Consider the following 27,896-nt stretch of genomic DNA (forward strand, 5'->3'; position numbering starts at 1 on the left):
AAAGTAAAAGCAGGACAAGGAGGGGGAGAGAGAGAAAAGGGTGAGACTACCAGGAGGGGAGAGGTATGAGGGGGCAGCTCCTGAAGTTTTTCTTCTCGTTCATGATCATTCTCCTCTGTCTGGGGAGTCTGATGACCATGTTCATCTGGTACACGTCGGACTACAAGTGAGTGCATAACTAACTTTGTTCCTATGGAGCAAAAACTAAGGCTCCAAGAAATATGATGATCAGCATGTATGAGTAGCAGGACCACCCTGTGAAATGAAGTACAGATTTATGAACGTGAAGCTCAAGCATCACAAGTTAAACATTTGTTCATTATTTCTGTTATGATGTTTTTGAAGAAGTGTACTGTTGGGTAGTTCAGTTTACAGCAGTGAGTCATAAAATCAAACTTTTCACACACACTGAAAAACAACCGTGTGTCCAAACTTCTAATAATTATTCAGCAGCATTTCATTTTTTCTTAACGTTTAGACACTTTCAGTAAAAATAACTGCCCACATTCTTCAAGTATACTGTACAATACTGTACAATACTGTACAATACGCATTCAAATGTGTTTTGTCTCTACAACAAGGCCAGGCTGCTCGTACCTGAAGCTTTAAAAAGCCCTGATGTTGTGCTAGATACAAAGTAGTAATAAGCACAGCTTTGTTATTTTCCCCAAATATTAAATAAATACTGAAGTAGTTTAGTGTAATAAGCTTAGTGCACACTGTAGCATCCCGGTTGAAAAGATGGTCTCTCCAACTGATGGTTCATGATCCTTTTATTTGCAATGCCTTGCACGTGAACACACGTAAAAGCTACAAAATATACAGAATAAATATACATTAATAACTCAAACAGTATGTTGCCTTTAACCTTTTCCTTTGCCTTAAATTATTACAACCTTTTAACATCATTTTCTATTATTTCCTGCACCATGAAATTAAAACAAGATATGCCATGTTCAAACATTATATGACTTTACATAACCCATAACACCGAAGCTTGTGACCCTTAGCATGACTAATTTACATGAGCACCCTCTACTGGATGCGAACGTAATTGCAACACTTAATAACAACCTGTATGCTTCATGAAATATAACTAAATACGTTTTCACACAACAAAATGCAAATACCAACTGTTCTGTCCTCAATACATGTGCTGTATATATCTCTGGACAGACAGATAAACTCTTTTCTACTTCAAGACTCTGAAGACGTTGTCAGCTTGTCCACAGGTTTATTGAAGACTCAGAAAAGTGTGAAACTAAAACACATGAAAACACAAAACAGTTATATACTAATTTCTCTTAACGTACGTAAGCACAACAGAAATATACACAATTACATGAACTGCATATCTTAACATCACTGTATCTATAACCTCTTCAGTCTAGAAGATATGTTAACTTTATCAACTAACAAGTTTAAACAGTTATCATAGCTTGTTGACACACTGAACAATGTGCTCCGGCGCTAAGCCGTTCCGATCCGATTTCCCGTTACCGTCAACAAAATAACACTCGTTCCAAAAAATACACATCTCAAAATAAAGTTGTCTTAGTGTAAAGCGTACATACCCAAGATGCAATCACCACGCCTAAGATGAAAGGCAGATGTTACGCGATACTCTTACATGTGGTATCACAACTCCATGTTTCTTCCGTAGCCATGCTCTCACTTCCTGAGTTAGGTCACATGACCGGAAGCTCCGTAGCTCTCTTAAAGCGACAGTACAAAACTGAACTCAATACATCATGCACTAACGTATTCCGTTAATCGTGTAACAGAACACTCCCCGCCTGACGTGGTTACACGTCACCCAAACAGTTATCATCTTAACTAATACAAACATCTAAACATCAGGAGAAAAAAGAAGAACTGTCTCTGAAATAGGTCTAAGAAAGAACGCGTTTCCACCAGGTTTCATGGTTTTCACTTCCACCTGGCGTACTCTTCCGTCCTTACTCGGAAAAGTCTTGGTTACCAGTCCAAGGGGCCACTCATTTCTCGGTGCTTGCACGTTCTTGAGAAGAACAACACTTCCTTGTGTGATATCCGGATGAGTGGAATGCCACTTCTTGCGAGGCTGTAGAGTTGGTAGGAACTGCTTCCGCCACCTGTCCCAAAAGGTGTTGGACAAGTGTTGCACTTGACGCCACTGACGTTTGTAGAGGTCCGACTCTCCAAATTCTCCTGCAGGAACTGGAACACCGCTAACCTTCTGCGTTAGAAGAGCAGTTGGCGTAAGTATGAACCGATCATCAGGATCTGTTCCCACAGGAATGAGAGGTCTGGAATTTATAATAGCTGTGACCTCCGCCATGAAGGTCACCAACACTTCATGAGTGAGTTTGTCTTTGAGTTGAAAGAACATGGAATCCAGAATCCTTCGAGCAAGACCTATCATCCTTTCCCATGTACCACCAAAATGGGATGCGTGTGGTGGATTGAAGGTCCACGAACAACCTTGATTTGACAGGTAAGTCTTCACCTTCGTCCCGTCAATGTTCGAAGGAATCTTCAAGTCTTTACAGGCACGGACGAAGTTTGTGCCGCGGTCAGACCGAATGTGTTTCACAGGTCCCCGCACAGCGAGGAAGCGTCTCAGGGCGTTGATGAAACTAGAGGTGTCCAGAGTCTCGATGACCTCTATGTGAACTGCCCTTACACTCACGCATGTGAAGATCACCGCCCATCGCTTGCTGCATGAGAGACCTCCCCTAATACGCCGTGAGGCAACGACCCATGGACCAAACACATCCAAACCTACATTTGTAAAAGGTGGGTCTGTTGAAAGACGATCTGATGGCAGACTAGCCATTTTCTGAATGCAAGTTGGAGCTCTTAGTCGTCTACAGGTGACACAAGAGTAGACGATGCTGCTCACTTTCCTTCTCCCGCCAACTATCCAATAGCCAGCTGCGCGGACAGCACCTTCTGTAAACAACCGCCCTTGGTGTTCAGTCTGTTTATGATAGTGTCTGATGAGCAGCGTAGCAACGTGATGTTTGCCAGGTATGATCAACGGATTCCTTTCATTTTGATCAAGGCTTGAATGGTCGAGACGTCCTCCGACTCTCAGAAGACCATGGTCGTCGATATAAGGACTCAGTTTCCTAATAGGATTGCTTTTGTTAATTTCCTCCTGCCTCTGGATGCATTTGATTTCTTGCTCATACTCTTCCTCTTGTGTGGCTCGGATGATGATTGTCAGCGCTTGTTCCGACTCGTCTGCTGTAAACTCTGAGTTGCAGTAATGCCAGCCCTTACAAGAGCCCTTCGCCTTCCCTGCGGTGTTGAAGGCTCTGACTATGTGTACAAGACGAGTAATAGCTCGAGTTACTGCCTTCCAACTGGAGAACTTGGCAAACCTTTGAGACCCAAGTTGGTTGGCTGAAGTTGCAGTACTCAGGGTAGACACAAGAGGTCGAATGTCTGGGTCTGAAGTAGGATCAACCAGACCAAAAGCATTTCCAGACTTGTTTGTTTTTCCTGAGGTCAAGAATGGTGGCCCGGTTAACCAGTTTGTGTCCGTCAAACGGCTTGCTGGGACAAAGCGTGTTGCATGGTCTGCCGGGTTTTTGTCCGTCGACACATAACACCACTGGTCTGGGCTGGAAGATCTCCGGATACGAAGTACCCTGTTGCTCACGTAGACGTAGAAACGTCTAGTCTCGTTATGTATATATCCCAAGACTACCTTGCTGTCTGAGTAGTAAGTCACTGCATCAAGCTTTAGGTCCAGTTCTGTTGAGATGAGTTCTGCTAGCTCCACAGCAAGTACTGCTGCACACAGCTCTAACCTAGGGATCGTGTGCTCTGGTCGGGGTGCTAGTTTTGCTTTCCCCATTACAAATCCCACGAAGTTGTTCCCAGCTGAATCTGTGACCTTCAAGTACGCGACTGCTGCGATGGCCTTAATTGAAGCATCACAAAACACACATAACTCTCTTCTCACAGCACCGGAGGTTGATGTTGGGGTGTAGGGCCTCGGAACTGAAAGTTTAGATAGCTCTGTCAAAGAGGCTCTCCATGATGTCCAAACTCCTTCCATCTCTTGAGGCAATGGAGCATCCCAATCCCCGTTCTCCGCTGTAAGCTCCCTGAGGATAGCTTTGCCTTGTATTGTGACTGGCGCTGCGAATCCTAAAGGATCATAGAGGCTGTTGATGGTGGACAAGACACCCCGTCGAGTGTATGGCTTAACCTCCTCTGAGACAGTGAAGAGGAAATAGTCGGTTTGGAGGTCCCACTTGATACCCAGACTGTGTTGTGTCGGTAGCACGTCTGCATCCAGGTTAAGATCTTTAAAGTCGCTTGAATGATCGCTCTGCGGAAAAGCCTCCATGACCTTTCTATTGTTCGCTGCGATCTTGTGGAGTCTCAGGTTTGACTTTGAGAGAGTGTCTCGTGTCCTTCTCAACAAGCTAACAGCCTCCTCAACTGTGGGCAACGACGTCAAGCCATCATCCACATAAAAGTCTCGCATCACAAAGTGCTTGACATCTGGGTCCACATGGAAGTCGCTGAGCTGGACTGACTGGTGCAGGCAATGAATAGCCACAGAGGGTGATGGGCTGTTCCCAAACACGTGTACTCTCATGCGATATTCTACAACGTCTTTGCTAAGATCGTTGCCCTGGAACCAAAGGAACCGCAGGAAGTTCCTGTCTTCTTCCCTTACCAGGAAACAATAGAACATCTGTTCTACGTCTGCTGTGAACGCAATCGCTTCTCTTCTGAAACGAATCAGGACACCAAGCAGTGTGTTGTTCAAGTCAGGTCCCGTTAATAGGGTGTCGTTGAGCGACACACCATCGTATGGGGCACTTGAATCGAACACCACCCGGATTTTGTCTGGTTTTCTTGGGTGGTAGACGCCAAATATTGGCAGATACCAACGTTCTTCATCCTTGCCGAGAGGAGGAGCTAACTCCGCATGACCATTTTCAAACATCTGCTCCATGAACCTGAGAAAGTGATCCCTCATTTCGGGTTTCCTGTCGAGGTTGCGTTTAAGCGACATAAGACGTTTTAGTGCCTGGGGCCTGTTGCCAGGGAGACGTTGGCGTGGCGATTTAAAGGGCAACGGAGCGATCCAACTACCGTCTGGGTCCCTTGTTAATCCTTCATCCATTATCCTTATGAATGCAATGTCCTGGACTGAGGGAGCCACTTGGTTGTCATCCTTGCTGCGCTCAAACACTGTGCGTCCCAGGTGACCTGTGTCACAAGGACTGCCTTCTTCAGGTGATGCTGGCGGATGTTTGAGGACCTGAATGTCACTGTATTTCTCCTTAGTGTGGAACACATTAGGACATGGATCAAAGAGGGTAGGACGTTCCAACTCTGTGGTGTGTGTATAGAACGCCCTGACTGTAGGTGGTCTGTGAACTCTTCCAAGACACACATTACCAACAATAACCCACCCAAGATCCAACTTCTGAGCATAGGGTTGGTTGTGCGAGCCATTCACCTGCTTGCGGACCTTATGGACTCTGATAATGTCTCTGCCCAAAAGGAGAATAATTTGAGCCTGTGAGTCAATGTCTGGGATGAGATGGGCTACTGATTTCAGGTGTGGGTGATGAACAGCTGCGCTGGGGGTTGGTATTTCATCCCGGTTGTTAGGAATGTCATTACATTCAATGAGACTTGGTAGTGGGATCCTCACTGTTCCATCTAGTGATTCCACTTCAAAGCCACTGGCCCGTCTTCCCATAGTCTCCTTTTCTCCCGCACATGTCCTCAACACGTAAGGAGCACTTGGGCCTTAGTTGTTAAACAGATCGAAAAACTGAGAGCGAGCCAGCGAGCGGTTGCTCTGTTCATCCAATATTGCATACAGCTTCACTGCCTTTTCTCGCCGGCCGGCGGGGTACACATTCACAAGACAGATCTTAGAGCAAGATCTACCTGATAGATTTTCACCACAAACCTTAGTGCATTTGCTCGTGACTTGCGATTCCGAAAGGTTGTCCTCCTCCCCGCCGTTCTCTTGAGGCGAGGCTTCCTCTCTAGTCCATGGAGCAGGTCCGGGGTGAAGTGCTGAGTTATGCCTGTCACTCTTACATTCTGCACACTGGACTTTAGTTTTACAGTTTCTGGCGATGTGTGTGGATGAAGCGCAGCATTTGAAGCAGACTTTCTTCTGTCTCAGAAATGTTTTACGCTCCTCCATGGTCTTTTCTCTGAATGCACGACATTTACTTAAGGGGTGTGGCTTCCTGTGGATAGGACACTGTTTCTCTATGTTTTCTGAGTTTGTTGGAGGCTCACCAGTCTCTGTCGCCGTTTTGAAAGACGTCTCAGTTTTGTGGACGGAGACCTCACTGTATTTGTTTTGTTTCCAGACTGACTTCTCTGTCTTTGGGAGAATGTCTGTGTAAGAGGTGAATTTAAAGCTTGGGTCATTCCTTATCCTCGCTTCCTGACCGATGAACTCTACAAAGCACACAAAGGGTGGATAAGAAACATGATTTTGCTGCTTGTAACATGCACCAACTGAAGCCCACTTTTCCTGCAGATGAAATGGGAGTTTTTGAACAATCGGGTTGACCCCTCTTGCTGTGTCGAGGAAGGCAAGACCAGGTAAGTCTCCATCTGCTTTTGCTGCCTCGAGTTCCATTAGCAAATCACTTAACCTTGTCAGTTTTGAGTAATCCCGGCTTGTGATTTTAGGGAAGGAGTCAATACGCCTGAACAGGGCGTCCTCTATCGCTTCTGGTGATCCATATATTTGATCGAGTCTGTCCCATGTCATAGCAAGCCCTGCTGCTGGGTGGTTAATATGAATTGCTCTGATCTGCTCCACGTGCTCTGCAGACTCCTTACCAAGCCACCTGAGCAGTAGATCCATTTCCTCACTTGGCGAGAGGGTCAGACCTGCAGTCACGGTGAGAAAGGACCGTTTCCACGCTCTGTAATTCTGTGGCCTATCGTTGAACTGCAATAAGCCTGTAGCCACTAGCTCACGACGCGCTAAGTACCTCACAAAGTCGTTCGTGTTTATGCCACCGTCGTTGACGTCAGGAGATACTGGGTACGATGTCAAACTCGGGCGCTGCATGGGGGAGACAAAATCTCTATCAAACTTGACTTTACGTGATGCCGGGCTGTACTTATCTTCATAAGCGTAGGGCTGCTGTAAAGTAGAGTGAACTGCACCGTTTCGCCCTGGCACGAACGGTTTTGCTTTTGGCTTGAGGTGTGAGGCGCTGAAGCCTGTGCTTGGCTCTGCCTTTACAGGAGAAATGTCCTCGCCTAGCTGTTCAGAATCCTGTGAAAGTTCTGAACCTTTGACTTTAGCCTGGTCGACCACATATTGTCTTGTGCATTCCGTGGCTTCCAAGGGAGAGGAGTCGAGATTCAGTTTGCAGCTGTGTTTCTCACTTGCTCCATTGACAGCTGCTTCAAGTGCTTCTGCCTCTGCAATGGCTGCAGCAGCTTCTTTTTTATGACTCAGCATTTCTATGCTTGCTTCTAGCTTAGCTTTCTCCAGTTTTAAGCTTACTTCCTCTTCTAGAAAGGTAAGGCGTGTCTTAGCGGCCTCCGCTCTTGCTCTGGCCTTGGCTGCCGCTGAGCCAGTAGAAGATGCTCTGGATACTGATGTTGCAGCTGACACTTGAGAGCGTGTCTTTAACGATGAAGCTTTTTCTGCCATGGCGTAGGTTAGCGTTGTAGCTCCACTTTACTGCTTCCGTGATGACTATTCACATGCCACATGTGACCAGGTAAGTAACACTGCGCGGTCTTGTCCGCTAGAAAGCCTTGGTTTCACTGTTCTGTCCTCAATACATGTGCTGTATATATCTCTGGACAGACAGATAAACTCTTTTCTACTTCAAGACTCTGAAGACGTTGTCAGCTTGTCCACAGGTTTATTGAAGACTCAGAAAAGTGTGAAACTAAAACACATGAAAACACAAAACAGTTATATACTAATTTCTCTGAACGTACGTAAGCACAACAGAAATATACACAATTACATGAACTGCATATCTTAACATCACTGTATCTATAACCTCTTCAGTCTAGAAGATATGTTAACTTTATCAACTAACAAGTTTAAACAGTTATCATAGCTTGTTGACACACTGAACAATGTGCTCCGGCGCTAAGCCGTTCCGATCCGATTTCCCGTTACCGTCAACAAAATAACACTCGTTCCAAAAAATACACATCTCAAAATAAAGTTGTCTTAGTGTAAAGCGTACATACCCAAGATGCAATCACCACGCCTAAGATGAAAGGCAGATGTTACGCGATACTCTTACATGTGGTATCACAACTCCATGTTTCTTCCGTAGCCATGCTCTCACTTCCTGAGTTAGGTCACATGACCGGAAGCTCCGTAGCTCTCTTAAAGCGACAGTACAAAACTGAACTCAATACATCATGCACTAACGTATTCCGTTAATCGTGTAACAGAACACCAACCTTGTTTCCTCATCAACCAGGTGCTAAGGAACCATTGACAACTTAAAACTATTATGCAAGCTAATGAACCGCCCCTGCGGTGAAGGATGTGGCCGTAACAGTGGCATGGGGTCAAAACAGGGCTCTAATGTAATAAAACACATTCCTGCACTACGCTCTCGCTCTCCTACCTCGTGCTCACCTTACCTGACGAATTTAATTCCTCCCACAACTTATGACATCACTTTCTAATTATGTCTAATTACACTGCTCAAAAAAATAAAGGGAACACTCAAATAACACATCCTAGATCTGAATGATATATTCTCATTGAATACTTTGTTCTGTACAAAGTTGAATGTGCTGACAACAACATCACACAAAAATCATCAATGCAAATCAAATTTATTAACCAACTGTAATCTGTGGTGCAACGTGACGTTGGTGGATGGAGCGAGACATGATGTCCCAGATGTGCTCAATCGGATTCAGGTCTGGGGAACGGGCGGGCCAGTCCATAGCTTCAATGCCTTCATCTTGCAGGAACTGCTGACTCACTCCAGCCACATGAGGTCTAGCATTGTCCTGCATTAGGAGGAACCCAGGGCCAACCGCACCAGCATATGGTCTCACAAGGGGTCTGAGGATCTCATCTAATGGCAGTCATGCTACCTCTGGTGAGCACATGGAGGGCTGTGCAGCCCTCCAAAGAAATGCCACCCCACACCATTACTGACCCACTGCCAAACTGGTCATGCTGAAGGATGTTGCAGGCAGCAGATCGCTCTCCACGGCGTCTCCAGACTCTGTCACGTCTGTCACATGTGCTCTGTGTGAACCTGCTTTCATCTGTGAAGAGCACAGGGCACCAGTGGAGAATTTGCTAATCCTGGTGTTCTCTGGCAAATGCCAAGCGTCCTGCACGGTGTTGGGCTGTGAGCACAACCCCCATCTGTGGACGTCGGGCCCTCATACCATCCTCATGGAGTCGGTTTCTAACCGTTTGTGCAGACACATGCACATTTGTGGCCTGCTGGAGGTCATTTTGCAGGGCTCTGGCAGTGCTCCTCCTGTTCCTCCTTGCACAAAGGCGGAGGTAGCGGTCCTGCTGCTGGGTTGTTGCCCTCCTACGGCCTCCTCCACGTCTCCTGGTGTACTGGCCTGTCTCCTGGTAGCACCTCCAGCCTCTGGACACTACGCTGACAGACACAGCAAACCTTCTTGCCACAGCTCGCATTGATGTGCCATCCTGGATGAGCTGCACTACCTGAGCCACTTGTGTGGGTTGTAGAGTCTGTCTCATGCTACCACGAGTGTGAAAGCACCACCAACATTCAAAAGTGACCAAAACATCAGCCAGAAAGCATAGGTACTGAGAAGTGGTCTGTGGACCCCACCTGCAGAACCACTCCTTTACACTGTAAAAAGGGATTTGGGGTTTTAGTCAGCTGGACTCATGTAATTATGTTGAGTGAACTAATTGCCCATTACAACTAACTAAGATGAGTTACAACAACTTCAACTTGAAAAAATACTTAAAAACTCAAAATAATCTGGTCAGTTAACTAAAGAAATCGCATTAGGATTCGTATTTTATGTAATACGCATGCGCCCTTAATATGACGTCATGGTCACATGATGCTCACAGTCGCGGGTCACATTTGAAATTTAGTGAAGAACCTGGCAGCCATGTTGGTTAAGAAGTGGACTGTACGTTATTATCAAGTAAGTATTTCTAGTTTTTTTTTATTCCAAAGCATCAAACATCCATACTCTGTCTCAGTCAGTCACCACAACTTTTAATGCATATTTCATGTTCGTTGTGGCTTTAGGCAGTACAAGTTTGCTCGCTGGTTAGCTAGCTGGCAAAACCTGTGTACTTAACGTCAAATTTGATTAAATCTGCGGTTAGTTTTGGTGAGTGGATATAGTCGTTATTATAAATTTTCCCTTCTTGATATTTAGCTGTCTCGGATGAACGCACAAACCGTTGCTGCTCCCACTCCCTCTGCAGAAAGGGTTTCTGCATTTTGTACTGAACAAACAAAAACGGCTGTCGGTGATTTGACGAGAACGCGCACACATGCACACGCCTGTCTCTACTGATGACTGTCTGAGGTTCTGTAATGTGATGTTAAAGTTATATAAGTGTGCATGCTGTAAAGGTTGCTGCATGTCTTTTAGAATGGAGCCACCACCATCATCATCATCAACCAAAGTCCTCCTCCTGTCTGCTGTCAGCGGCAGGAGGAGGACTTTGGTTTTCTCCATCATGGCTTTGAAACTTAAATTCAGTTAAGTGAGATACAGAAATTGGGTGATACTGTATATAACCACGGTTAATAATTGGTGAATTGATGGTTTCAGTTTTCATAAACAATTATATTATTATTGATATTAATTAGGAGTACTAATATCCATCCATCCATCCATCCATTCGCTTCCGCTTATCCTGGTCAGGGTCGCGGGGGGGCTGGAGCCTATCCCAGCTGTCATAGGGCGAGAGGCAGGGTACACCCTGAACAGGTCGCCAGCCCGTCACAGGGCCAACACAGAAAGACGAACAACCTTTCACACTCACATTCACACCTATGGGCAATTTAGAATAGCCAATTAACCTAACCCCAGTAAGTGCATGTCTTTGGAATGTGGGAGGAAACCGGAGTACCCGGAGGAAACCCACGCAAGCACGGGGAGAACATGCAAACTCCACACAGAGAGAGGGAGAGGCCTGGGCCAAGGTGGAATCGAACCCAGGCCTTCCAGATGGTATTCTAACTGTGAGGCAGCAGCGCTAACCACTGCGCCACCGTGCTGCCGGAGTACTAATATGTGTAATGTAATTACTTTGTTTCTCATTAAGTCATTTTGTGACACAAAGTATACGTTATATAGTATATAATAAAATACACACATCATTCTATCATATTTCATAAGGCATGACAATCAGCTGTGATAGTAATTTATAAAAATCAAATTATAGCAGCACTGATTACTGGTTCAAAGAAGGTGATAATTATTTAGTTGTTTCAATGTAAAAAAATAATGCATTAGCTAAAGTTTGTGTATTAAGTTATCAAAGTGTTACAGTGTTACAGATAGTTTGATCATCTCTTTCTTTGTGCAGTTGCAATTTTTTAGAAGCCAAGCTGCAGTCAACACACAGAAGCAAAAGGTATTGTTAAATTTTAATGTATTTGATTTTTCTATTCATTCATATCAATTTTGCTACAGTAAAATCATCATTAAATTCAGTGAACATTATTATTTTTGCTTCTGTTTTTGCAGTGTTATCACTTGTCATTCAGTGTAGTTTCTAACAAACTGAAGTGTCTCCATATCTAAATACATTAAAACCTGGAAAACAATTCTTTTTTTTTTTCTTAGTGAAAAATGATTTTATACTTCAATACAGACTGTGGAATGCAGTGATCATGCATGTGTTGTATTTAGAGTACTTTGACTGGGTGAGGACTATTTGTTAATTATGCATTTTTTGAATGTTTGCTAGACAGCTTACTGTAATGTCACCTAACATGGACTAAAATGAAAATATTGTACTAAAATTATGTAATGTCACCTCTTCATATAGGTCCTCATGTAATTCACAAGGCTGATGGACCTCAGTTCATTCTATGAGCATCTGGACAGCCGTCTATTCAGTGGTTCAGGTCAAATGAGGGGGATAAAGAAATTACACCAATACTGGAACGTCTTCACAAGGATGTGAGTACATTTCTTTACTTTGAAATTGTTTCAGTGCAATAGAGACTAGAGACTTGCCAGTATACTCAGTGTTTGTCACAAGCCCAGATAAATGGGGAGGATTGCATCAGGAAGAATATCCGGTGTAAAATCTTTGCCAAATCAAACATGTAGATCAGCAAGAATGAGAATTCTATACAGTATCAGCTGGGGTTGTCTTATGCAGAGCTGTAGCAGCTACAGATAAAGCTGAAGAGCCATACCATGAAGGTATGGGAAAGAGTTGTTGAGCAGCAGGATGGATTCATGCAGAAATTGAGCACAACAGTAGAAAGCCAGTAGAAGAGTAAAGAGAAGGTTTATAAGACGGTAGTGAGACCTGCTGTGATGAATGGTTTGGAGATGGTGGGTGGAGGTGGCTGGGTTGAAAATGTTCACCTCTCCATTGGGAGTGACCAGGATGTAGAGGATCAGAAATAGTGACATCAGAGGTAAACAACTTAGTCTCCAAACTGCTTAAACTGAGCAGATTAGAGACAAGATTAGAGAGGCAAGGCTGAGATGGTTTGGACATATGCAGAGAAGGGATAGTGGATATACTGGACAAAGGAAGCTGAAGATGGAGCTGCAAGACAGGAGAAAAAGAGGAAGACCTCAGAAGATTCATGGAAGGCGGACATGAAGAGGGTTGGCATGGCAGAGGAGGATGCTCGGGATAGGGTGGGATGGAGGCAGGTGATCCACTGTGGTGACCACTAAACGAAGCAGCTGAAGAAGGAGAATGTATCAATAGGGATAAGGCAGGAGGATGAGAGAGAGGAGGAGGAAAGATGGAAATGAAAGAAGTGAAGGGGATGGGAATTAGGAGAGAGGGCGAACCTAAATACTAAAAAGGTAGATATAATGTCACTAAGTCCCATCTCTGTTCTACTTGCCTTAATCATGTAATGCTTCCTTAATTTTTTTCTTTTACATTTATTATTAGTTTGTATATAAAAAATATTTTTTATTAAATAAATATTGTTTTGTAAAATTCAAGCATCACAGTGTGGAACCAAAATGTGTACTTGAAATCACTTGTGGACTGATGGGCTCATATAATTCTGATGGCAGCTGTGTGCTCTGTTGGCAGGCATCGAATCAAAGACAGTTGGGCAGCAGTGCTGCAGGGCCTACCAGGGTACATGAGGAAGAATCCTGAAGATGTGTGAGGTAAGAGTTTATCATTCAGAAACAGACAACAAAACAAAACTAGTTCACAGTGAGCAGGGTAACACTTGTGCCCCCTGAATGCTGAGTGATATGACAAATGATTACATAAGCACTGACGCCTTTGTTTTGTTTTTCATGAAGCCCACAGATCCTGAGGAGGACATCAAGGGAATGATCACTGGAATATTTTATTGGTTGAAGATGAGAGGGAACCTCTTCCAGCTTCCTACAAAGATGTCGACATTGTAATCGAGGAAAAACTCATCATCCGTCACCTGCGTGATGCCCCCAATGCTTTAGTGAACCTGATGGGACTGCTGAACATTCTAAACCTTGAATATCCAAAAGACTTGAAGAACACTTTTGAGGTAATTTAGCACCTGTTTATGGGAGTGACTCATTTACTGCAGGAGTCCACTCTGAAGAATAAATCGCTCAGGGATGGGAAGATATATCTGCACTTGTCCTAAAGTTACTGTACTCGAGATGTTGTCCTTTGGTGCCAACATCATGTTAGGAAACCAGGATTCCTCCGTCCCGTTTCCTCCCAGGCTCGTTGATAAAGGAAGGTAAAAGTCAGACTTTCAGTTTCATTCTTAAAATTTATTAATCACCACACATAATACATGGCGGCCAAAAATAATGCAGAATTAAACAAGCATGCTTAGAGATTGCAGAACAATATTCCCTTACCGCATTTACACTTTCCTCATCCCAGAAGGACCCCGGCAATCTGTCTGTTCGCGCATCCTTTTTTTATGCCCCTAGGACATGCCCTTATAAGGAATTGTTTTCCCTCTCGGCCAACTTTCCGCCAGTTATACGACCCCCACTGCTCCCCTGTCAGCTGTATGCAGTGGGAGAAATACTCCCCTTTAGACTTCTTAACCTTCTTTCCCTGATCAGTAATAATCAATTCCTTCAATCACTGAAGAGCTTTATAAATCTACTGCTACTACATACTGCAGGTTGTGTGTTCTCTGGAGTAACTGTCTTTGAGAGACTTGAATTTATGAATTTTGAACAAGTCACTTGTTGAATGCAATAAAATTCTTGACTGAAATACAGCTTGAGATATTTTTGTGTGCATTATAGTTACGTTTAAGATGGATTTGTTCATTGTCGAATTATAGTAGTTTTGTAGGTATTAGTTTTCTCATTGAAATAAGCTTTTCCAAAACTTAAACTGTAGCAAAGAATTAATTGACTCAACTTGACTTAGTCAAGTAAACTTGTTGCTTTGACTCAGTTAAGTTTTGAAAATGTGAAGCTTCGAATAAACTACACTTAAATAAATGAGTTGATCCAACATGGTGTTTTGTTGACTTAACGTTTCATATAAATTAATTTGGACTAAAAATGATTAGTTAGTTGAACTGAAAGCATGTAATCTGAACTCAGTTTATCAAGTTCAGATTACATGCTTTCAGTTCAACTAACTAATCATTTTTATTCCAAATTACTTAAGTTCTTATATAAGGTCAACAAACAGCATGTTGGATCAACTCATTTATTTAAGTGTAGTTCACTTGAAGCTTCACATTTTCAAAACTTAACTGAGTCAAAGCAACAAGTTTATTTGACTAAGTCAAGTTGAGTCAACAAATTCTTTTTTACAGTGTATTGAGTGTGTCTTGCTAATTGCCAATAATTTCCACCTGTTGTCTATTCCATTTGCACAACAGCATGTGAAATTGATTGTCAATCAGTGTTGCTTCCTAAGTGGACAGTTTGATGTCACAGAAGTTTGATTTACTTGGAGTTATATTGTGTTGTTTGTGTTCCCTTTATTTTTTTGAGCAGTGTATTTTAACCTCATTTCACCATCCAATTTTAGCACTTATTTTAATCAATTTTTACCAGTTTTATCCTTAACTAGAATTTGCGCATTTGTTTGATGAAGAATGCCGGAGGTGCTCGATTAATCTCCAATTGTGTTTATTTGCCATCAAACGAATAAGTCAAATACAGAGCCCCAGACCAGACTACGTCTCCCTGACCGCTAATACAATCTCCACATCAGTTCACGAAGTCTGGTGGCCTCTCTGCCACTGGGTCCAGCTTTTATTACTGTTACACAAAGTCATAAAAAAGGTGAGTGTATTTGCTTCTGTTTTACAACTGTCAGGGGTTATCTCCTTTTTATAACCTCTGGTTGCAATCCAGCCTTGTGATCTTCCAACCCCCTTCGCTTGTTTCCTGAGTTCCTGCTTCACAAATCTACTACTACCACTACTATCTGCAAATGTACTACTAAGGAAATGGGTTCAGTTTACTCTCCTAGGAACACTTCAAACCGTCACCACATTCTACTCCACTAATGTAAGCATGCCATGTACACTGTAAAACTTAACAGTAAGTCTTAATAAAAGAAGTAAGTTCATTAACTTAATCTGCAAAAAAGTTGGAGCCACTCATTCCCATCAATCATGTAAATCATCATCATGTAATGCAGCTGTGACAAACAAAAAACTCTCTCCAGACAAGACCTGACAGGGAGAGATGTGATTAAACTTCGCATGACTTGTTAGTCACGCATGTGACACAGCGGATGCACGACTAATCATGTGACAAGGAACTAAGGAAACATCGACAATATATTGTACAGGGTTCATACACCTTTTCCAGAATCAAATTCAAGCACTAGTTAAGCACTTTCAAGGTCAATTTTCAAGCTATTCCAGCACATTAAGGGGTCATTCATAATTATCAACACTTTCCAACGTTTACAAAAGTACTCTTTTTTAGACCCCCCCCCCCCCGCCCAAAGAAAAAAAAGTGTACAAAGAAAATGTTTATCTTTTTTTGTAAAATTTCATTTCTCCTGGTTCTTTGGTATTTTAATGAATTAAAAACACATCCTGGTGTTGAAAAATTCTGGAAATCTTGGTATCAAATATACTCTTTCCTATCTATTAAAACACGTAAACAAAATGTACATGCCGCCACACTGTACACAGTGGCAGTGGAGCAATTTGTCATCTGAGGAGCCGGTCTTGTGCCAAAAAGTGATTTCCGGTATTTGCCGAAACATTATTGCTGGTATTTATATTGTTGTAAATTACTTGATGACCTGTAATATATCAAGCATGGGGTGTCATCAGGGACTTTTGGAGAGTTTTGGAGATATGCTGGTGTTGTGCCAAAAAGGGATTGGGTTGTATTCAAATTGCTGTGGATTCATTTTGGTCTAAAATCTGTGAAACGTGTCAAACATATCTCTAATTAATGACATTATTTCATTTTGAGCGAGAAATAACACTCCTGTCACAGAAGCTGCAAACAGTTCTTGGCAAAGTGACTTTCATATATTCTTTATTAATGAGGGTAAAAATTATCATTGACATTAAAAATATCTTTTATCCTGCGAGATCTGGCCACATGGGCTGCGACAAATATAACATTACAGTTACAGTGGTGTGAAAAAGTGTTTGCCCCCTGCCTCATTTCCTGTTTTTTTGCATGTTTGTCACACTTAAGTGTTTCGGAACATCAAACCAATTTAAACAATAGTCAAGCACAACACAAGTAAACACAAAATGCAAGTTGTAAATGAAGGTGTTTATTAGTAAAGGTGAAAAAAAATCCAAACCATCATGACCCTGTGTGAAAATGTGATTGCCCCCTAAACCTAATAACTGGTTGGGCAACCCTTAGCAGCAACAACTGCAACCAAGCATCTGCGATAACTTGCAATGAGGCTTTTACAGCGTTCTGGAGGAATTTTGGCCCATTCATCTTTGCAGAATTGTCCCAATTCAGTTACATTAGAGGGTTTTCGAGCATGAACGGCCTTTTTAAGGTCGTACCACAACATCTCAATAGGATTCAGGTCAGGACTTTGGCTAGGCCACTCCAAAGTCTTCATTTTGTTTTTCTTCAGCCATTCAGTGGTGGACTTGCTGGTGTGTTTAGGATCATTGTCCTGCTGCAGAACCCAAGTACATTTAAGCTTGAGTACACGAACAGATGGTCTGACATTCTCCCTCAGGATCTCTTGGTAGACAGCAGAATTCATAGTTCCATTTATCACAGCAAGTCTTCCAGGTCCTGACGCAGCAAAACAGCCCCAGACCATCACACTACCACCACCATATTTTACTGTTGGTATAACGTTCTTTTTCTGAAATGCAGTGTTCCTTTTACGCCAGATGTAATGGGACACACACCTTCCAAAGAGTTCCACTTTTGTCTCATCGGTCCACAGAATGTTGTCCCAAAAGTCTTGGGGATCATCAAGATGCGTTTTGGAAAAATTGAGATGAGCTTTAATGTTTCTTTTGCTCAGCAGTGGTTTTCTTCTTGGAACTCTACCATGCAGGCCATTTTTGCTCAGTCTTTTTCTGATGGTGGAGGCATGAACGCTGACCTTAACTGAGGCAAGTGAGGCCTGCAGTTCTTTGGACATTGTTGTGGGGTCTTTTGTGACCTCTTGGATGAGTCGTCGCTGCGCCCTTGGGGTAAGTTTGGGCGGCCGGCCACTCCTCGGAAGGTTCACCACTGTTCCATGTCTTCGCCATTTGTGGATAATGGCTCTCACTGTGGTTCGCTGGATTCCCAAAGCTTTGGAAATGGCTTTATAACCCTTTCCAGACTGATAGATCTCAATTACTTTCTTTCTCAATTGCTCCTGAATTTCTTTGGATCTCGGCATGATGTGTAGCTTTCAAGGATCTTCTGGTGGACCTTACTGTGTCAGGCAGCTCCTATTTAAGTGATGTCTTGATTGGGAACAGGTGTGGCAATAATCAGGCCTAGGTGTGGCTAGGGAAATTTAATTCAGGTGTGAAAAACCACAGTTATAGTATGTTTTAACAAGGGGGGCAATCACTTTTTCACACAGGGCCATGATGGTTTGGATTTTTTTTCACCTTTACTAATAAACACCTTCATTTACAACTTGCATTTTGTGTTTACTTGTGTTGTCCTTGACTATTGTTTAAATTGGTTTGATGTTCCGAAACACTTAAGTGTGACAAACATGCAAAAAAACAGGAAATGAGGCAGGGGGCAAACACTTTTTCACACCACTGTATATAAAGAGTAGCCAAAAAGGACTGGACTGATTGTAATACAGATACAATAATACAATCAAATATATTTGCAAAACAAGTCATTTCTTCATTTTATATATAAGTCTTTATAAATCCTATGCACCACAGTCTATTTACTGATATAAGCAAAGATGATACATTAAACAAAATCATAAAATATGTTTTGACACAACACCAGAAACCTGAAAACTGTCGCTGTGTTTTGTGCACATACAGCGCTTGTACTGCGTCCCTTCCTACGCTAAGGCATCGCCTGGACCTCGCTTCAACACCAAGGGGTACACAGACGTCCCCCGGAAATCGATTTGTCCTTTAGCAACTTTTGAGACAGTCAGCAGCGAGTTTTCCTCCACAAAACTAGGCAACAGTGCCGGCCACCAATCACCAGATTACGCACAAATAAAAGCATAGATGAAAACAGGCCAGGAACATGTCGAATTAATATACATACCTTCTGAATAAAATCCATTTTTGATTCAGCTTTTTGGAACAATATTTACACTTGTTGAATTTATCTCCGGCGACTTTGGCTGCTTTCCACACCTGCTGCCCCGCACTCACAGCTTGTTCCTGCCTAATATTATCAGCAGTCTTTCTGTGAATCGATGATGGCCTATTTTAGAGAATTCAATGAGGCCTTCGAACTGATCCCCCACAACAGAGACCATATCGCTGCAGACCACACAATGGTGCAGTGGTGTAAAGTGAACAAGAGTGGATGCCTCGATGGACGCACAGCTGCTGACTTCTACATTGTTGAATTTACTCCCGAGGAATAGATACCTGTGCTCGGGGAATGACATTATGTGCATTTGTGGGTATTGTCTTTTTTTTTCAATGCGGGACTTTTGACTTCAATATAATTCCATATTCCTCTTATCCATAATTGGAATTTGCAGTTTTCCAACTGAACACTAATTAAAATGGCAACTCTGTCTTCAGGGGAGCGGCGAGGGCACAAACAGACTGACGGGTCACATGCAGAGGGGCAGGCCAGGCCCAGGCAGAGAAATTTTCATTTTAGACTTCGTGACTCATTTTGTTTCTCTGTTTCATAACCCAACTATGCAATCAGATCAATTTTTTTTCAAGCACTATATCCAAAACTCAAGCACTTTTCAAACCTTGAAAGGACAATATTAAAATTCATGCATTTTCAAGTATTTCCAGCACCGGTACAAACCCCAATACTAAGAGTAACAAGACAAGTGGAAACAGCTGGGTAAACAGGTGAACCAAATTACACCGACAAGACAAGGGGAAGCAAACTGAACACAACACACAGATACAAGACAACTCAAAATGAAACAGGAACAACAGGAGGCAGTGACCAGGCTAAACTCTAAGCTAAAACTGAGAATCTAAACAATAAGAAAAATAATAAACATAATAAGGACCATGACAACCCCTTCCTTGTAAAGATCTTTTTTATACGTTTATCCCTGATTAGTGACTAAATATGGACCTGCAGCAGAAACGTATTTAGGAGAATGCTTGTGAATACAAAGTATTACCAGATTACGCTCACACAGCCCCCAGGTGTTCAACATAAACACTGATAACACAACAACAGCAGCAGTCAGCTGTTTATGTGCACTCTGTCCCTGCAAAGGAGCGGAGCCGTTATAGAGACTGTGAGCTCAGGTGGAGCAGACGAAATATTTTTCTAGCGTCCAGAACTAAAAGACTTCGATTTTGTTGTGTGAGAGACTGTTGACATCTGTAAAATGTATCCAGGTATTTAAAAACAATTTTAAAAAATAATAATACAAAAAAGATAAGATTTATATCAGTATTGTCAGATATCCAAATTTAAAATATCGGTATCTGACATACAGAAGTGGTACTGTGCCATCCCTACTAATAACATAATGGAAGCAAAACCAAACACAGCACATACCAAACAGGAGACTGGCAAACAAACAGGAAATGTGAAAATGAGGAAACAGAAACAGACTTGACACCACTCACAGGGAAGCATGGGGAACACAGAAGGACACTCAGAGAGACATGAGGCTGCCACGGAAAACTAAACACAGAAGAACACAGGGAGAAATAAATAGACAAACTGAACAAAGAAAAACTCCAAAACACAAATCAATGGGTCATACCCCAGGAACATGGCAGGACTAGGGGTGCATTGTTGTACTTTGCTTGAGTTTTTCCAATGTTGAATTTTTAAGTACTGTACGATAAAACAGCACTTTCCTTGATCATGGTTGTGAACATCCACCTAGGAAGTGTTTGAGCCGTTATTTGTGCATATCTGATGAAAAGACGATTTAACTTTCTCATATCATAACTCTGGAGACCAAAGACCATTGTCAGCAGGTTTAATGACCATTACTCTGTAGCTTCACTGTTACTGCTGCTCAATAAAGTTTCATTTCAATTAAAATTAAAGCCGCAAGCGTTAAAGGCCCTAGCCGCCTGTGCGCCCGCCAAACCCTGCGCGAGCCGCCTGTGAGCCCCCACGAACCCCCAGCAAGCCACCTACAAGCTCCGCAAACCCCCAGCCAGCCGCCTGCGAGCCACGCAAACCCCCAGCAAGCCACCTACAAGCTCCGCAAACCCCCAGCCAGCCGCCTGCGAGCCACGCAAACCCCCAGCGAGCCACATGCAAGCCTCACAAAACACCTAGCGAGCCGCTTCTTCTGCCGAATGTAAAACTGGAGTTAGAGCTGTTACTGCACGTGTTTACAGTAAGTGGCGCTGCAACTGGCATTCAATAATGTCGTGCATGTGCTCAGGAGTGGACCCATATCACACTTGTGAAGTTTGATGCAGTTTGGACAATGTGTGTTTAAATTAGAGCAACTTCCTTTTTCGACTAGGTGGCGCTGTCACTGTCAATCAATGTCATATGGATGTGTGCAGGGGTGGGTCCTTATCACAGTTGTGAAGTTTGGTGCCGATTGGACAATGACTGTTTGAAATAAAGCAACTTCCTGTTTCCAGTAGGTGGCGCTGTCACTGTCATTCAGTGTCACCTGGATGTGTGCAGGGGTGGGTCCTTATCACACTTGTTAAGTTTGGTGCAAATTAGACAATGAGTGTTTGAATTAGAGCAACTTCCTGTTCCACTAGGGGCGCTATAGGTGCATTCAATAATGTCGTGTATGTGTTCAGGAGTGGGTCTTTATCACACTTGTGAAGTTTGAGGGTAATCGGACAAAGTATATGAGAATGAGAGGCAATCGAAATGTCATGGCGAAGGATCGAAGCTCGCCATGGCCACGCCCCCTGCAGTGTAACATCATCATGGGCTTTAATGGAAATGTTTGTGGTCAATGTACAGCTCAAAAGACGTGAATAAAGTGTGTCATGCAGAAATGTTAGGTTTTGCAAAATGAGGGTGCAAAATGAGGCATGGGTCTGATTGACTTTTTTGATTAGGGTGATATACAGAATGTGTAAACCAAATTTCATAATTGTAGGAGTAACTAAATTATTTGACATATGTAAATTTTATTTTTATTATGTAGGGGCGCTATAGCAGGAATTGCCATTGTTTCTCCATTTGGTCTGTGGATTCAGGAGGAACAATGCGGTTTTCGTCCTGGTCGTGGAACGCTGGACCAGCTCTTTATCCTCTCAAGGATATTCGAGTGTGCGTGGGAGTTTGCCCAACCAGTCTACATGTGCTTTGTGGACTTGGAGAAGGCATTCGACCGTGTTCCTCGGGGTGTTCTTTGGGAGGTTCTGCGAGAGTATGGGGTGTCTGGCCCATTGTTGCGGGCCATTCAGTCCTTGTACAACTGCAGTGAGATCTTGGTCCGTATAGCCGGTAATAAGTCGGATTTGTTTCCTGTGGGTGTTGGACTCCGTCAGGGCTGCCCTTTGTTACCGATTCTGTTCATAATTTTTATGGACAGAATTTCTAGGCGTAGCCAGGTGGCGGAAGGCTTCTTCCTTGGTGGCCTCAGAGTCACATCTCTGCTTTTTGCAGATGATGCGGTTCTGTTGGCTTCATCACGGGGGGGCCTCCAGCTCGCAGTGGAACGGTTCGCAGCCGAGTGTGAAGCGGCTGGCATGAGAATCAGCACCTCTAAGTCTGAGGCCATGGTCCTCAGCCGGAAAAGGGTGGAGTGCCACCTCCGGCTCAGGAACGAGTTCTTGCCTCAAGTGGAGGAGTTTAAGTATCTCGGGGTCTTGTTCACGAGTGATGGGAGAAGGGAACGGGAGATCGACAGGCGGATCGGGGCTGCTTCTGCAGTGATGCGGACGCTGCACCGGTCCGTCGTGGTGAAGAGGGAGCTTAGCGTAAAAGCGAAGCTCTCGATTTACCGGTCGATCTACGTTCCTACCCTCACCTATGGTCACGAGCTTTGGGTAGTGACCGAAAGAATAAGATCACGAATACAAGCGGCAGAAATGAGTTTCCTTCGAAGGGTGGCTGGCCTCTCCCTTAGAGATAAGGTGAGGAGTGCGGCCATCCGGGAGGGGCTCAGAGTAGAGCCGCTGCTCCTCCACATCGAAAGGAGCCAGTTGAGGTGGCTCGGGCATCTGATTAGGATGCCTCCTGGCCGCCTCCTGGGTGAGGTGTTCCGGGCATGTCCCACCGGGAAGAGGCCCCGTGGTAGACCCAGGACACGCTGGAGAGATTATGTATCTCGGCTGGCCTGGGAACGCCTTGGGGTCCCTCCGGATGAGCTGGAGGAGGTGGCTGGGGAGAGGGAAGCTTGGGCTTCTCTGCTTAGGCTCCTGCCCCCGCGACCCGGCCCCAGATAAGCGGAAGAAAATGGATGGATGGATGGATGGATTTTGGTCAATTTTGGTGAAACTGGCGATCGTTTACTCAGAAAGAAGAAGAAGAAGCAGCGGAATAATAACAATGGAGAACTCCATTTCCAATTCCAATTAGGCGCTTTTCCAGTCACCCACATATATACTTTTTCGGAAACGTCTCAACATAGCGCACGTCCCCATGAGGTCCGGGGTCACTTGCGACTGCATCCCATGCCACCGCCCCCATTTTCGCACCTCCCCCCCCTTACAATCACTATAGGCTCCTCGCCGACCCTTCGGGTGGCTCAGGCCTAATAAAAGGTTGCCAAGTTGCAATACCTGAAAAGAGCACAAGAGGGCAAACTTTCCGCTTTTTGTCCTGCATGGATGAAATTAGTTTCTGAAAGCATAACTTTAGCAACTTTATAACAGAACAGTGTCAACAACTGATAACAGTAATGAAATGCTGTTGTAATATTTAATCTCTTTTATCTGCATTTTTCTGACATTTCTCACCTGTTTTTCTTTTTCCAGTCATGTGAAAACTTACCATCCGGCCCCTGCAAGGAAACGTGCACCAAAGCCCTCTGAGCTTTGTAAAGGCTGCAAGTGAGAAAACATAATGTCGTAGTTTTTCCCTGTGCAACCTCTTTGTTTATGCCATCATCAAAATGTCATGTCAGCCATGCAGGTATGATGGTACTGATTGTCTGGATGTGTGTGTCACAGGGAAATCATTGACAAAATAAAACAACGTTACAATCAAACCTGGACGAAGCAGGAAGAGAATAACATGAAATTGAGGTAAATTTTCAAAGCCAAAATACAAATTACAAAATACAAGCAAAAAATAACAAAGATTTATGCAGATTTGCTGTAGCTCAGCTCTATCCACCTGTGAGGAAATGTTCATTGAACCTTGGCTGGTTTACATTTCTCACAGGAAATGAAACTGACATGTTTTAAAGAATAAATAAAAACTGTTGTGTAATTTGTTTGCTTTTATATGAACAAGTGGCTAATGCTCCATTTTAATAATGCATTTATTTATTTTTTGCATTTTTGTCATGTTTTTAATGGGCAAAGGCATAACAAGAAATTATGTGCCAATCCAGATGTTTTGTAATTTGAAAAAGCAAAAAATCTGTATCAGTTAATAACTGTGAATCATCTTGTTGGGTGAACAGCCAACCAGTGTCAACTAGGGGAGTGCAATATATTTATGTATTTATTTTTAGGGGTGTGCGATATTGACAAAAATATTTTCTGTAATTTTGTCGCTAACAATAATAAACATTTAAAAAAAAATGTGTTTGTAAAAGACGTGGAAGCTAGAAAAATATAAGTTAAATCAGTGTTTTTGACACGTTAACTTTAGCAGTTTTTCAAAAGCAATCACTCAGTACAGAAGACCTGAGAGAAAAAAGAGAGAGAAAAAGAGGCTGTCCAGGCGGATTCCCCCTACAGATCACAGAAACTACACATGTGATCAGAAAAACACTTTTTGGCAGCTTCAGCGTATTATCCCAGGCTCCAAACTGGTGAGCTCTGACAACGTTGCTGGTTCATGACGCAGTGATTGTAACATACCTACTTTAACTTAATGGATGGATGAATGTTAATATCCTTTATCTTCCTCACTCATTTCCAGCTTTAGGTGTGTTGTTTAGGCAGCTATGCTAGTGCACAGTATGGGCACTCTCAATGGACACGCGCAGCAGCCTATACTAAAGTATAAAGTAGTGAACGCGTGGAGCCGAGGCATTTTTTTTCTTCCCAGTCATCGGCATACTTGATAACATCAGCTTGTACATCGTTAACACGTTACAATATTATCGTAGACGATATATATCGCGCAGCCCTTGTTTCAACAAAGTGTTTGTACATGTTTCCCCCAGAGCTGAACTGAGACTTAAGTGCAATGGGTCTGATGAAGCCATCATTACCCAGAGCAACACTCCGGTGGGATCGAAGCTTGTTTATGATGGTGAAAAGAAGAGGACTATTGAGGTGAAACAGGACCTGTTCAACATGTTTATTAAGGTAGACTATTTTTCATTCATGGAAACTAATACAGTATGTGCTGCTTCTCTGATTGTTCCTCAAATGTTTTATTTTATCACAGTGATTATTTCATGTTATTTCTCTTTGTCCTCAATAAGTCTGGTCATGTACGGTCTTGTATGGTTTACTGTATGAAGTAAAGTGGTTGAACTCAGTCAACAACCTCTGAAATCCATATTTCTAGAAAGAAACAGTTTGATTGTTTCTTTTCCATTTAAAAGTTTTTCCAAATATTAAGAAACACAGCCTCACTTTGCCTTATAAAGGGCACCACTGGTAAATATTTAATAAATACACCTCATTCATAACCAGTAACATATAAACTACTGACCTCTCCAAGATGTGAATCTGTGTGTCACATAAAACACATTTCTCTCATCTCCTGAATGATTGAAGAACATTATTTAACCAGAGAAGCAACAAATATTGATCTTGTGTAGCATAAAAAGTAAATAGAAAACACTTGTGAAGAGGAAACATCTGAAAAAGTAACTCTCTCTTTCCTTCTTGAACAGTCGACAGTAGCAACAGTGTAAATTTGGTGTTTTTGTAATGGTTATGTGTTGCTGTCTATTCCAGAAACATCCTTTCTCAAATAAAATATGGGACACCTGTTCAGTTGTTGGGAATAGTGGGATCCTGTCTGACAGCGGCTGTGGAAAAATGATTGATTCGGGTGACTTTGTTGTCAGGTGAGAAAAGTGTCCAACGTAAACCAAAATCAGAGCGGAAATTCCACCTAACTGCTCTTTGTTTGGTTGTTCAGGTGCAACCTACCTCCATTGGACAATGGATATGAGAAAGATGTTGGCACCAAAACTAACCTTGTGACAGCAAATCCGAGCATCTTATTCCAGAAGTGAGCAAGAAAATGAATCCTTGTCAGTCTACATTGTGTATGTATTGTTGCTCAAATAAACTGTTTCTTTTGTGCAGGTATGGCTCGCTGATAGGACGTCGCCGTCCATTCATAGATAGTCTTCGCCAGTATGGCAGCTCTTTGCTGCTCCTTCCTGCCTTCGCCTTTAGTGGACATACTGCAGTGTGTCAGCGGGCTGTTTATGCAATAGAGGACTTTGAAAGCCCTCTTCAGCCTGTTTTCTTCAACCCTCAGTACCTTCAGAATCTGTCCCAATTCTGGCGCTCTCAGGGCCTGAAGGAAGTACGGCTCAGCACCGGATTAATGGTGGCTAGCATGGCCCTGGGATTTTGTGAAAATGTGCACCTGTATGGATTCTGGCCCTTCAGTAGTCACCCATATGGCCTCTACGCCCTGACTAACCACTACTATGATGACAAACCAGCTAATAAAGGCTTCCATTCAATGCCGGCTGAATTTGACCAGTTGTTGCAGCTGCACGCTCAAGGGGTAATAAGGCTTCACCTGGGAGACTGTAAAGCTGATGGAAAATAGTTCCCAGGGACAGACAACACCACCGAAGCAAAGTGTCACCTCTGTAGCCTTCAGATGAAACCAATCACTTAAATCAATTCATATGCTTTTGAATAAAATGACCTATCACTTTTGACTAGTGGAAAGATGGAAAATACCTACTAGCAGCCAAGACATTTTTAACTGAAAAACTGGATCTTCAACCCTGTTTATTACCTAGATGTTCCACCTGGAGTCTGGAAGTATTTCAGCATAAGTGGGATGCCTTTGTAAGGCCGTTGTATTCTAATGCCTTGTGAAAAATTGGTCTCAAATTGTTCTGAAGTACCTTCGTTACATGACAACGTTCATCATTGAAATATGGCCTGTTTAATTCATCAGTTAGGCAGAATCTTGAACAGGCTACATTCTTAAATGTTCTTGATTATGGTGACTTTATCTATATACATGCTGCCTCCTCGGCACGTCGTAGTTTAGGCTCAGTTTATCACAGTTCTTTATGTTTCATATCAAATTTCTTATGCAGTACAGATCACTATGTACTTTATAATTTGGTTTCTTGGCTTTGATTAAGTTTAAGGCGACAAGTGTGATGGTGTATATTTTATGTACAAAGCTATCTTAGATAAAGTTCCTTCTTACCTGTGTAAACTCTTAATACTTTCAAGTAGCTGCTGTGATTTGCTGGGCACCAGTTGGCTCCTCTTTAGGCTACCCAGGATTTTTTCTGAACTTGGTGGAGAAGTGTCTCTTATTTAGCACTTTGGTCATGGAATCACCTTCAGAGTACATTACAGCTGAATGAGACCTTAGAGCTCTCCTAAAGAGTGTAACTGCTCTTCATAATCTGATCCTAGTAATATTTTGACTGACATGTTTGTTTATGTGTTTTGTTGTTATGTTTGATTTTAACTTGTAAAACTTTAGCTGTGTCCAAATTCAGGGGCTGCATCCTTGGAAGGCTGCATTTGTAGGTCGATTACGTCACGGTGAGGTGACAAAGACTCCTCCAAATGTGGTCAATGAATTCATCCTTATTTTCCCAAATTTGAAGGATGGGTTCGGTGTATCCTTTGTCGTCTACCATTTCCCATGATTCATTGCGCATCAAAACTCAGACTCAGCAATGGCAGAAGATAGCAGCCAAAAAGTTTGAAATATGACTGTTTCTGTGTCGCTATACCTGCAGGGAACACCCGACTGTCGGCACATCCTTTTCAAATCCCCGCTGGCTTTCACCACTGAGTGGAAGTTAAACACAGATCTAATTCACTCAGATGATCTCAATCAGCTGATGTTTGAATTTGGACAAAACGTTTATTGCT

The 27,896-nt window shown here is 42.9% G+C and overlaps 1 protein-coding gene across 1 annotated transcript; it reads left to right on the forward strand.

Moving 5' to 3' along the window:
* The first annotated feature begins 4 nt into the window (after positions 1-4).
* LOC115776587 (alpha-2,8-sialyltransferase 8F-like) lies at positions 5-27,896 on the forward strand. The gene is made up of 7 exons (XM_030724313.1): positions 5-166; positions 23,649-23,723; positions 23,844-23,918; positions 25,013-25,157; positions 25,758-25,870; positions 25,945-26,037; positions 26,115-27,896. The coding sequence occupies exons 1-7, from the start codon at positions 66-68 to the stop codon at positions 26,590-26,592; spliced, it is 1,080 nt and encodes a 359-aa protein (XP_030580173.1). The 5' UTR covers positions 5-65; the 3' UTR covers positions 26,593-27,896.

This window comes from Archocentrus centrarchus, unplaced genomic scaffold (assembly GCF_007364275.1).
Source record: "Archocentrus centrarchus isolate MPI-CPG fArcCen1 unplaced genomic scaffold, fArcCen1 scaffold_33_ctg1, whole genome shotgun sequence".
NCBI classification, from domain to species: Eukaryota; Metazoa; Chordata; class Actinopteri; order Cichliformes; family Cichlidae; genus Archocentrus; species Archocentrus centrarchus.